The sequence below is a fragment of the Lontra canadensis genome, unplaced genomic scaffold (genome assembly GCF_010015895.1).
Source record: "Lontra canadensis isolate GAN:19392208 unplaced genomic scaffold, GSC_riverotter_1.0 scaffold1, whole genome shotgun sequence".
In the NCBI taxonomy this organism is placed as follows: domain Eukaryota; kingdom Metazoa; phylum Chordata; class Mammalia; order Carnivora; family Mustelidae; genus Lontra; species Lontra canadensis.
The window spans coordinates 110363645-110377247 of record NW_022630995.1 but is presented as its reverse complement, the minus strand read 5'-3'; the positions used below and the strand labels follow the sequence as shown (position 1 = coordinate 110377247).

The 13603-nt window shown below is 34.8% G+C and overlaps 1 protein-coding gene across 9 annotated transcripts in view; it reads left to right on the top strand.

Annotated features, from left to right (window-relative positions):
* Positions 1–13603, top strand: part of PDLIM5 (PDZ and LIM domain 5) — a 208762-nt gene that overhangs the window by 154740 nt on the left and 40419 nt on the right. For all 9 annotated transcript variants that reach the window (XM_032861445.1, XM_032861436.1, XM_032861427.1 and 6 more), the window contains one exon: positions 910–1097. In XM_032861445.1, coding sequence (XP_032717336.1) covers positions 910–1097 — 188 coding nt within the window. The remainder of the gene's footprint in view (positions 1–909; positions 1098–13603) is intronic.

Below are 13603 nucleotides of genomic sequence, written 5' to 3'. Positions count from 1 at the left end.
GCCGTCTTGTCTCCTGTTTTCCTGTATTGTGAATACAGAACACTGGATGTTCTGTTAAGCTGGGGATGATGTCTCTTGTTTACCATTCTGTGGCCAGTGCATAGCACACTGTCTGGCATGTCATAGGTGCTTAAATACTTGTTCAATGAATGAGTGACTAAGTATTGAGTAAAAAGAGTGGTAAGATGTCAGGGTAACTTAGTTCATAAAATACCAGAAGAATGTGAGAAAGAAGGGAAAAAACATCTGCCGTTTCAGAGAGATCACAAGGAATTCTCTAATCATTAGTTGTTTTAATGTAGGTGATTTTCTAAAAGATTGAGATAGAGAAGAATAGGAAGATAAAGTTACCATATTATTTGAAAGGATTGGCTGTAACAGTGTTTCAGTTGCCTAATTTCTCACAATAGACCTTTTAAAGGAAATTTTTCCAGGGTGCCTGGGTGGCTTGGTTGGTTAAGCAACTGCCTTCGACTCAGGTCATGGTCCTGGAGTTCCAGGATCAAGTCCCGCATCAGGCTCCCTGCTCAGCAGGGAGTCTGTTTCTCCCTCTGACCTTTCCACATCTCGTGTTTTCTCTCATTCTCTCACTTTCAAATGAATAAATAAAATCTAAAGAAAAAAAAAGAAAGAAAGAAAGAAAGAAAGAAAGAAAGAAAGAAAGAAAGAAAAAATTTCCAAAGTACTGAACAAATGTAATCTGACTTCTTCCCTTTCTTTTGTTTTTGATTGTTCATTTCAAAGAGAGACAGTCCCTCAGTCATAGTTTTCGAGCTTTTCTTTTTTAAAATATTGGTTAGTTAATATTTTTGTTTTCCTTACAGATTTGACAGATTGAGAAAAGAAAGGATCATTGCTAAGTTAGTTTGCTATGACTTCACCAAAAATGTTTCCTTATTTTCTTTCTAGCAACACCCAGGAGACTTCTCAGCAGTTGTCTCCATCAGTAGCTTCAGCACGGAGCATGCCTGAGAGGCGGGAGAGCCCAGCCTCCACCAGACCAGGGGTGGCCGGTCTCACAACTGCTGCTGCCTTCAAACCTCCAGGACCTGCTAACATTGTCAAGTCACCAAGCTGGCCACACCCCAACCAAGCAGGTATGCCAAAGAAATCTCTTGCTTTTTGTTTTTCTAAAGTGTAATTATGAAAATGTCTTCCAGGATATTTGATAGAATTCACTGGTGAAACTCATTCTCAACCATCTAAGCTTTAAAAAGATCTGCAAGGTATAGCCATAGCTATTTTCCTCTGAAGTATTTCATAAACATTCTGTATGCATTTGATATAGTTGCCCTTTGCTTTTCATAATTATAGAATTGGGAGTTTCTTTATTTCCCAAATTACTCAAAAAGCATGTATGAATTATAAACTTGGGGTCTTTTTAACGAACTGTATCATTGGAAGGTTAACCTTGGAAATACGACATTTTTGTTTTGATGATATATACAAAATAACAACAACAGAAGCATTTATTGTCATCAGTTACTGAAAAAAGAATCTTTTACATGTTGTCCTCTGAAGATTTATGAGATGGAAGTGGAAGAAGTTTACAGTGCCAGAAAGAAAACATACTTTATTTTATTTTAATTGTTCTATTTTATTTGAGATTAGTTGACATAATATTAGTTCCAGAGGTACAAGATACTGTCTTGACAATTCTGTACATTCTGCTGTGCTCACCGTAATAAATGTAGTTACCATTTGTCACCATACAACATTATTATAATATTATTGACTATATATTCCCTATGCTGTACTTTTCATCCCTGTGACCTATTGAATTTATAGGTGGAAGTTTGTACCTCTTAATCCCTTTGAACTGTTTTACCCATCCTGCCAGCCCCTTACCTTCTGCCAGCCACCACTTAGTTCTCTATATTTATGACTCTGTTTTGTTGGTTTATTTATTTGTTTGGTTTTTAGATTCCACATATATATGAAATCATATGGTATTTGTCTTTCTCTGATTTATTTTACATAGCATGATACCCTCTAGGTCCATCCATGTTGTCACCAAAGGCATGATCTCATCCTTTGTTATAGATGAGTAATAGTCCATTATATATTTATACCACATCTTTATCCATTCATCTGTCAGTGGACACTTGGATTGGTTCCCTATCTTGGCTGTTGTAAATAATGCTATAATAAATATAGGAATTGCATACATTTTGTTGACTTAATATGTCTGTTTTCTTTGGGTAAATACCCAATAGTGGAATTTCTAGATCCTATGATATTTCTATTTTTAAGTTTTTGAGCAATTTCCATACTGTTCCAGAACAGTTGCAGCAAATTCTATTCCTACAAATAGTGTGCAAGAGTTCTCTTTTCTCCACATCCTTGACAGCCCTTGTTATTTCTTGTCTTTTTTATTTTAGCCGTTCTGACGGGTAGAAGAATTGTGGTTTCCATTTGCATTTGCCTGATGATTCATGATGTTGAGCATCTTTTCATGTGTCTTTTGGCATCTGTATGTCTTCCTTGAAGAAATGTTTATTCAGGTCCTTTGCCCATTTTTAATTAGATTATTTTAGGTTTTTTGGTGTTGCCTTTATAAGTCCTTTATATTTTAGACATTAACCCCTTATTGGGTATATCATTTGCAAGTATCTTCTCACATTCAATTCAGTAGGTTGCCTTTTCATTTTGTTAATGATTTCCTTCCTTGATTTTGCTGTCATCCCAATAGTTTATTTTTGCTTTGTTTTCCTTGCCTTGGAAGACATATTTAGAAAAATGGTGCTAAGGTCAATGTCAAAGTGATTACTGCCTATGTTTTTTAAGGAGTTTCATTATGGTTTTAGCTCTCAAAGTTAGGCCTTTAATTCGTTTTTAGTTTATTTTTGTGTATGGTATAAGAAAGTGGCCCCATTTCATTCTTTTGCATTTAATTGTCCAGTTTTCCCAGGAACATGTATTGAAGAGACTATCTTTCCCCCTGTTGTGATCTTCTTGCCTCCTCTGTCACAGAGAAGTTGACAATATAAGCATGGGTTTATTTCTGGGCTCTGTATCCTGGTCTGTTGTTCGATTTTTCTGTGTTGGTGCCAATACCATACTGTTTTGGTTACTCTAGCTTTGTAGTATAGTTTGAAGTCTGGGACTGATATCTCCAGCTTTGTTCTTCTTTCTCAAGATTGTTCTATCAGGGTCTTTTATGGTTCCATACATATTTTAGGATTGTTTTCGTTTTGTGAAAAAATACTGTTGGTATTTTAGGGATTGCGTTGAATCTGTTAATTGCTTCGGGCTGTATGGATCTTTTAATAGTATTAATTATTCTGATCCAGGAGCATGGAATGCCTTTCCTTTTGTTTGTGTTCTCTTTAATTGTTTTCATCAGTGGGTTATAAGTTTTCAGAGTAACAGGTCTTTCACCACCTTGGTTAAGTTTATTCTTAGGTATTTTATTATTTTTGGTGCAATTATAAATGAGATTACTTTCTTTATTTCTCTTTCTGGTAGTTCATTAGTGTATAAAAATGCAACAGATTTTTGTGCATTGATTTTGTACCCTGCAGCTTAACTAATTTTTTTGTTATTTCTAAGAGCTTTTTGGTAAATTCTATAGGGGTTTCTAAATATATTATCATGTCATCTTCAAATAGTGACAGTTTTACTTTTTCCTTACCAATTTGGATTCCTTTTTATCTCTTTTTCTTGTCTAATTGCTGCGACTAGGATTGTGTACTAGGTTGAATCAAAGTGGTGAGAGTGGACATTCTTGTGTTGTTCTTGATCTTAGGAAAAGAGCTGTCAGCTTTTCATTACTGAATATGACGTTAGCTGTGGATTTCTCACACATAGCCTTTTTTATGTTATATGTTCCGTATAAACCTACTTTGTTGAGAGTTTTTATCATGAATAGATGTTGCATTTTGTCAAATGCTTTTTCTGCATCTAATGAAATGATCCTATAGTTTTTATCCCTCATTTTGTTATAGAAAGAGAACATTTGAATAGTAAGGTAAAACAACTTGGTCTCAATATGGAAACCTGAGTTTTCATTCATGTCCACAGATAAATAGCTTTAAGTAAAGTCACTTAACCTCTTGGACCCTCTGTTTTCTGATTTGCAGAATAAAGAAAGACTAAATAATCTCCTGTTTCTCCCAACATGAATAAAGATGATGGCTATAGGATTAAAGGACTTCTCTTAACAAGAAGATGGAACTATGTACTTAAGGGCTTCCAGTCCCATCCTCAACCTTAATCTCTTTGTATTCTTTATACTCTCTAAATGATCTGTCATCCAGATTCCTTTTACAACCTAGCCACTGATAGTTTAGAGTTCTCTGTGTCCTGAATTCCGTATCTTTAAAATTGTTGATCTACTTGCTGTTCCCAGGTGGCATCTCAAATGCAGCATGTCCAAAAGTATTATTACCTGGCTCTGGTAATGGTACATTCACCTAGTCACGAGAGGTCCAGCATGAGCTTGAGAACCTCCCACCTCTATCCCCACGTTCTCATAGCAACTAACACCTAATGATTTCACTTCTGAGTATTTCTCAAGTTTCTTTTCTCCTCTCTATGGTCAGAGCCATTGCCTTGGTTCAGGCCTTTGTCATTGCAAACAACTTCTAAGTAGTTTCCTTGTCTTCTTCTGACCCCCTCATCAATCTGTCCTTCATACTGCAGCAAGTATCTTTCTAAAACTCTGATTTTCCCACTGTACTCTCCTGTTGCAGATACTTTACTGTATTTCCCCATTCCTTAACTTAGCATTGAAGTCCGTTTTCAATCTGGCTACCGCTAACTTCTCAATGTCATCTCCCACTGCTTCCAAATTATAATCTGTGCCATAGCCTTACTAAAGCATCTTAAGTTACTGAGACATACTGTGTTACCTTGCTTTAGAATGTTCTGGCCCTTCTTCATAGAATGTTCTTCTAGTCTTTCCTCATTAGTATTGGGATAAGAATTGATTGAATACACGAGGGACTGCTTTTAAATATATATGAGATATATATCTTTTAAGAATTGCTTTAAGGATTTATCATTTATCAATATTTAAGAATAATTTTTACAGTTGTAAGAGTAGATTTTTAGTTAATTTAAGAATCCATCTTTTGCTTTGCATTTTCCATAGTGTTTAAATTATATTAGACACTAGATAATTTTATGATTAATAAATTATTTTTTAGGAAAGTACTAATTATTTATAGTTAAAATTATTTCATAGTGTCATTTTGAATAGTTTTGAATTACTGTTATGTGTTACTCATTTTGCGAAGAAGCTAAAATTTTTTGGTTGGGGGTGCCAAGAGATAAGCCATTGCATATGAGCTAGGCTATTTTAAAGACCGTTTTATCACTTTCAAAAACTTAAAATATTTAGAACAATATCATCAGCTTCTGAAATTTCTGGACTGTTAATTGATTTAGCAAGACTCGTTCTCTTGGGAGAAAATGCCAACAGCTCAGCCTCCTACATTTTTAGTTATTTTCCATTTACTTGAAGCTTATCTATGAGGTGGAGATTTGCTCTAATTATTTTGTATGTGCATTAGACTATAGAAAATACTTTAAGAAAAATCTCCTTGGTTTAGAATTGGAAGGGAACAAGAGAACATTTCTTTTTTTTTTTTTTTTAAGATTTTATTTATTTATTTGAAACAGAGAGAGAGAGATCACAAGTATGCAGAGAGGCAGGCATAGAGAGAAAGAGGAGGAAGCAGGCTCCCCGATGAGCAGAGAGCCCTATGCGGGCCTCGATCCCAGGACCCTGAAATCATGACCTGAGCCGAAGGCAGAGGCTTAACCCACTGAGCCACCCAGGCGCCCAAGAGAACATTTCTTAAGAAAGTGAGGGAACCACTATCTGACGTAGAAACTGAAGGGAGGGCATTAAGTATGTGCACTGGAGAGGGCAAAGAATATATATACTGCTTTTATAAATTCAGAAACTATGGTCTGGCTGTTTATGGGTCTGTTAAAGGGACTGACCATTAAAGGGAAAAGAAAAAAATTGAGGCGAAATTCCTGGAGAAGATACTACAGCAAAATTACCACAAGAGGGCAACAGAATCCTGTCTTCTTTGAGTGTAATTTGTTATAATTATCAAAGCAGTCAAATAACACAACTATAAACATGATTCATATGGTCAGTATTTACAAGATTATACTTTTCACAGAAAACATAATTTCAGCAAAATTATAAGAGTATAAACGTTATATGACATTATAAAGCATTAGTATCATAAAATGTATGTACCATTGTGATCATAGTTAAATTAGATCATGATGCTTAGCTCAAATTAGAAAATATTTGCAGAACTCCTGCTGTCTGTTTTGCTCTAGGTGCTACAAATTGGCATTTAATGCATATTATATGATGTAAAATTTACTTATTTTACACTATTTTATAAAAATTATAAAATAAATACAAAATCCCCGCCATATTTAAAAACAAAACAAAACAAAACCATCTCAGAATCTACTCTTACTATTTGGTAAGTAGTTCTAAGAGCTTCCTAATGCAAATGAAAAGGTCCTTTTGATTTGGAAGGGGATAGCTGTCTCATTATGGGTTCTTAGGTTTTTCACAGTTCACCTGTGAAAACTACAGTGCCAGCAAAGGGGAGGCAAAAGTTAGGCCAGTTGCTGCCTGATAAAGTATGGAGTTCTCTCACATGGAAAACTTCAGGCTTCTTTCTTTTGATACTTCACAGCTGTGTTCTAATGTAGGTGAAAAAAGAACCCCTCCCCACCATCATCATTAAAGAGTGACTGTTACCAGTGATGTCATTTTAAAATAAGTTCTAGAGTTGGGTGAGGAGGATGAGATAAAAATTACTGAGTTGCAGTCTGTAACCCACTTGGTTGATGCTGAAATCAGTTTAATGGATCATAGCCAGTATTTTCATTTAAAAAAATGAAATATATAAGAATATTTTAATATGTTAAATATTTTAACATAGTATGAGTAGGGAGGTATCATGTTATGAAAATGTGGTTTTAGTTTGTATGTGTATGTAAGTACAAACACATATATTTGGGGTCAGCAGGTAAACATGTATATTTTGGGTCACAGTGTTTCTTACTATGTCTTAGTAGTTAAGGAAAAATTTGGAAATTGTTTATTTAAGTATTTTAGACGTACTTTTGTCTATTGGGATGACTAATATGGTTTTGGAATGATAGCCCCCCCCCCCCCAAATACTGCATTGAAAAGACTGAAATTTTAAGACCTTCTAGTGTGTTCAGAATCTGTTAGGGTTTCCATTATCACCGCTAAAGTTCTGACTTTGAATCTTAGATCATTTCATTTGTGGTGTTACATAGCTTGTGTTACCCAAAGTCTTTAAAAAATATAGTAATGCTATAGAAGTCAATAAAGAAGAACTAGGGGTATATGTTAACAGCATTATAGTTTAAGTTGAATCATATTTTTCTCAGGCATGGAGTTTAACATACACCACCACACATGCATGCACAAGCTTGTCAGTGACTGGCAAAGACCTATTTTATGATGTAAGATGTTGAAAAGTTCATAGTCTGCATGAAAGTATTAAGATACAATAGAATTAAGAATCCAAGCTTGAGTTTTATGTAATTTAGTAATACTACTTTCTACTTGCCCTGCGCCTTTAAAACTTTAATAATTCAGATGTAGTAGTCCCTTCAGAAATGTTAACCTGATCTAGAAAGATAGGTAAAAGGTGACATTCTTCTTGTTAGTTTTCAGAATTGGGGATTTGTACTTTTTTAAACTTATATTTTCATTCACTGTATTTGTATGTCTAGTAGATATATTAATGATTAAAGTCTTCATATTGTATACAACTAATGAGTAGTTAGAGGGATGTTACCAAAACATTCATAAATTTTATGGTATAAGTTAAATATATTCCTGTGTTTATGTAGGTGATCTAATTTGCTGTGTAATGTTTTCCTTAGATTCTCTTTAGGTTACAGATTCCAGATTGTATAACTTCAGTTCATTTGATGCAAATATAAAATATTTCTGTTTTACCAAATGTAGTCAGATGTTCCTCACAAATTCAGTCTTAAAAGTCATGAAGAGCCATTAGATGTTGGAAGCACATCAGTTTTCTAACTTGAGTTTAATTTCACACAAAATGAGAGTGACCAATTCATTAGAATATAATCAGTGCTTTGCTGGACCAGGCGTATTGTTCATCTAACCATCTTTGCTGACAGGTGGCGGCTCTGAAGAATAGGCGTGAATTTCAGAAGGCCAGAGATGTTCCCTACATGGAGCATTTGAGCCTTCAGTTTCTTTATCTGTTAAAATAAGAGTCTAAAAAAAGTTCCCTATAACATTGTTGTTTCGTATGTATGTGAATAAGCGTGTATGCATACACACAAATGATGTAACATATATTGAAGTGCTGTGTAGATGATACATAGATGGTACTCAGGAAAGGTTGAGTTTTTACCTCTCTGCCTTTTAGTGACGGCATTAGTAGCTCCCACTGTTAACATCCGGCAGAACAGTTCTCATGTACTTCTCAGCTTGAAAATGTTTTGAGCTTTCTGTTTCCCACACATGAAATGTTCGGCTTCTTAATAGAGCTTATGTGCCCTTTATTACCTTGTGCCAACCTCCTTCTGTAGCCTGTTTTGTAATATAGTTCTTCATGTTCTCTGTCCTCCCGTCGCACTAAAGTTCAGGAGTTCACACCATTCCTTGCGCACACACCTCTGTGCTTTGTAAAGCTGCTGCTCTTATTTGAAATACTTTTCCATCCTTCTACACCTGAAAAATTTCCATTCATTCTTCAAGATCAGATGTTATCTCCTTTGTGAACCTTTCTTGAGTCCTCTGAATAATCGGTTATTCTTTGTCTGTGTTCCTACAAAATGTTGACAATTGCTTTATTAGCATTCATCATATTCATTGTAATTTACATATGTGTCCTTTGTCACTGTTTTTAGATCCTCTTAAGGACAGGGACCAAGTCTTACTAATCTTTGTTTTGCACTACCTGAACAATACCTGGCCCGGTTTAGAGGCCTTCAGTCAATGACAGTGGCTAAGTAAATGAGTGGGTGGATAGGTCAGTTTGTTATATTTTGGACATCTTCTTTATATGATTTGAGGGACTCACAACACATTGTTCTTTCCTCCTACCGGACTTGAAATTCCCACAACAGTCACTGAACAAATATGGACGTGCTGTCTGCCAAAGGCTGCCATTAAAAACTACACATACTGCTTAGGGAGCAGAGGACTCCACTGTCCTTGAAGCATTAAACTGCCATAAGACTTACAAGTTGTGAACATCAGCAGTACTCTAACTAGTACTGTATTATTTATTTCTATCAATTAAAAAAGTAGTAACAGATCTGAAGCCTTAAGGTAGGAATTTTTTTCTTAAAACATATGGGAATATATAGCCTGTAAGGAGCCAAACAGTGGGATGCAGAAGAAATATTAGGGATAGCCACTCATTTTGTCAATGTGGCAAAATTAACATGGAAGCAAATTAAAGCAACAGTAAATAACAGAAATCAGCAAAAAAAGGTACAGAGTTAAGTTAGATTACAGGGGCCAGGTCAGAAGGCAGGGAAGTCTAGATCGATGGAAAGAGACCAGTAAAGTTCCAATGATACAATCTTGAGATAGATATTTGTTTATATTAGAGTTTATAATGGAGTCCTATTTTATGCAGGAATAAAGTGTGAATATTTATGCCTATAGTAAAATCATATGTAGCCGATGCCCCTTGAATATTTTTAGGAAGAGGCCAAGTTGCAAAGGGAACAACATATGCAAAAGCTCTCAGAGAACTTGGCCTCTTGGAGGAAGAGCAAGTTGTTTAGTATGTTCAGGACTATATAGTAGCCAGAAAGAAAGTTGGATGGATTAATGGGGACCTGGTCAGAAAAGGGCTTTGAAAGTCAGAAAGAAAGTCAGTCGATTGATGCCCTTAACAGATCTGTAAACTGGAAAGTGACAATCAGGTTTGCATTATTAGATCATTATAGTGTTAATGTATTTAAAACCTCATTATGACCTCAGTGTAGGCATTAAGATTGGAGTCCTGGACATTAAATTAAGAGGTGGTTGAGGAAATCCAGGACAGTGACAATGATAATGTTACCCTAGGCAATGGCCATGGAAATGGAGAGAATTCTAAGGGCAAAGAGAATGCAGCTTCACATTTTAACCTGACTGGGAGGCAAGTTCTAACATTGCTCTTCCAAGGAGCTTTGTTCTGTAGAGAGCATTTATTTATCCTCCACTAAAACACTGGTGGGGATTGTATTTGACTTGGAGAAACTATACTTGGTTTTGAGTAGGTCACATTATGGAACAGAAAATTGGTTGAATATGTCTAAGTTTTTTTTTGTTTTTTTTTTTTTGTTTTTTTTTTTAGATTTTATTTATTTATTTGACAGACAGAGATCACAAGTAGGCAGAGAGGCAGGCAGAGAGAGAGGAGAAAGCAGGCTTCCTGCTGAGCAGAGAGCCCGATGCGGGGCTCGATCCCAGGACCCTGGGATCATGACCTGAGCCAAAGGCAGAGGCTTTAACCCACTGAGCCACCCAGGCGCCCCTGTCTAAGTTTTTTTAATGTAATATGTCTAGTTAGAAAATATGAGTAGGTTGCATCTTGTATTATACTTGAGAAATAAGTTAAAGTTTACTTTTATAACATACTTTTATAGTCTATTTGTGCAGCATTTCCATAGGCAAGTACATTAATTACCCCTAAATCATTATTTTCTAAATGTTTATTCTTTTCCAGTTCTTTATAGTTAGAATTATGAGGTAAGTAGCTCCGGCATTGCATTCTTTGCCTTTGCAGGAAGGACTTGTGTTACATGTCGACATGGAAATAAACATTAGGAGATGGAAAAGGGGTTTCTTACAAGACAAAAGAAGAAAAATTCTATAGAACCTTACCAGTCAAAAATTAAAAATTAAATTAATCATGTTGTATATGTATGTATATATGTATACATATATATGTATAAATGTATATATATACACATATGCATGTATAATTCAGAAAGCTTTAAGTAGATAGATATGTTTAAAATTTTTTTTTCATTAATTATAGGATTTTTTTCTTCTTTCCCACTTTCAATGGGAAAGCATCCCACAAGTGCTTTCAGGAGTTTTTGTGATGATACTTAAATTGTAATAACATTATATTAAGTATTTAATAAATAACTTATAATTTCTTACTCAAAATCATTAAGCTACATAATATTGGCTAATATTGTAATCACTATTTTCTGTAGAAAGCTATTTCATAAATCCACTGAAAATAAAAGGCTCTGTTGTGTGTTCTTTTACAGTAGTTAGTATTGTCTAGGTGTGCTAAAATTTTTCCTTCTGCTGTTTTCATTAGCATCTTTTATAGCTTATTAGAATAATAACACCTTGGTGCTATCGTTTATTGGATGTATACACAATGCCTTGTTTATTCTTATGTCCCTGATGTTGGCAAAAAATTAATAGATTTCTTTTTTTACTTTTATTGTTAAATATATCCATGGAGGGAGATACTCTGTTGATGAAAGAAAAGGCATTTAATTGATGGTGACATACTCAGCACACTAGCACTATTTTATTTAATATTCACCATCTGTAATCTTTGATACTCTGAGGAACAAATGTATCAGATTATATGTATATATACATAGATTCTTTTATTTTTTTCTTTTTGAAACAGTTTTCATTATATGTAGTAAATGCAAGGGCTCTTAATTTATGATAAGATTTATAAGAATTGCTGATTTTTCTTAAAAACATGAATTATGTTTTGAAGAACACAGTGCAAGTAAGCTGTAAATAGAAAAGTTAGGATCATTTGAAAGTCTTTTAGGGACAGAGTAGATTTCTTTTGGTCAACTGAGAAAGGGAAAAAGTCACAACCCTTTCAAAATTAATATTTAGTTAATTTTAGCTTATATTGCTTCCAGTCTTAGGGAATACTCACCATCCCCATTTGGGCATTTAGAACTTGGGAGTATAATGGGTAGTCTTGTAGGAAGCAAAAAATTCTTACTTAACAGTAAAATTGTGAGTATCATTGATTAATGGTAATTATTTTTTATAATATTTTACATTTTTAAATATATTTTTATTCAGTGTGCAATAAGACAATGTCATTAAAATTTTAAGTGGGCATCATTTACTAGTGAGGCAGCAGAGTCTGAGAGAAGTCAGAGTTGTTGAGAACTAAGTTGAACTTGGGGCACCTGGGTGGCTCAGTCAGTTAAGCATCTGCCTTCAGCTCAAGTCATGATCCCAGGGTACTGGAATCAAGTCCCGCATTGGGCTCCCTACTCAGCGGGGACTCTGCTCTTCCCTCTGCCTGCTGCTCCCCCTGCTTGTGCATTCTCTGTCTCTTTGTCTCTCTCTCACACACAAATAAATAAATAAATCTTAAAAAAAAAACAACAACAACTAAGTTGGATTCTGTTATTTTGACGAAATAGTGCATTTTCTTGTGTCAAAAGATAATATCAATGACTACATTTAAAGAGGACTAAATTCTCTCTGCAGAAAGGAGCCTTGCTTTGCATGAACCAGGTGACTGCAGCTATTAAGGTCTGCTTTAAGTAACATTTTCTTTGCATCTAAACTCCACTTTTAAAATTTAGCTAAGATTCTAGTTAACATGACCCTTACTATACCCTGCCTCTGCTGTGTGCTGCATTTTAGCAATAAAGAAAAGCTTATTTATTCATTATGGACAGAGCTTTAGAGAGATCTGATGTATTCTTTTTTTTTTTTTTCCCAAGGAAGACTCAGATGTATTTATGAGATCTGATTAGATCAAAGATTGAATGATGTGCATCTCAGTTTTAAGTGGATATAAATTCTATCTTATATTTGAAGTCTAAAGAAGATAGGGGTGAGAAAGGAAATTATAGTTTCTACAACCATCCCAAATTTCATTGTAGGCTTAACGTTACAGTAATAAATCGAGATAACTAGATTTGCTTAGCTAAGATGGATAGATTTATTGGTTCCATTTTTAAATTTTTATATGAATAAGTAAACTGCTACCAGTTGCGTATGTTTCATCTCTTCTAATAATGTTTTACTGCCATCTGCTCCCCTGCATTTTGACATCATTAAACTAAACAGTCCACTTGCCATAAAGGCTGGACTGGAGCTCTCCACTCTTAAAACTGTGGTGTAAAGCACGTAAATATGCTTTGTCTTTTTGTATAATAAGTAGATTTTGGTTTAGAATCATGATTCTCAGGAAAAAATAAACGTAACAACCATTGATTGTCTTCTTCTTCTTTTTCCCCTAAACTGGAATTTATTTCTGTGTTGGAAGCTTTCCAGTGCTGATGCAAGAGCACAGTTGTGAGAACTCTTCTTTCTCCCCATTTTTCTTTCATCCTAAAATTAAGATATTAAATCTTAAGGGAGGATACCAGGATTTATTCGTATGTGATTTTCATAAAGAATGATGCTTTCTTATTAATTGATGCCTATGGTTTAAACCACGGGTTGGCAAACTATGGTCTTTGGTCACATACGGCCCACCACCTGTTTTTATAAATAAAGTTTTATTGGAGCACTGACATGCTCATTTATTTACACTTGTTACATGATGTCTGTGGCTCCATTCCTAGGGCAAGAGTTGAATAGTTGCAA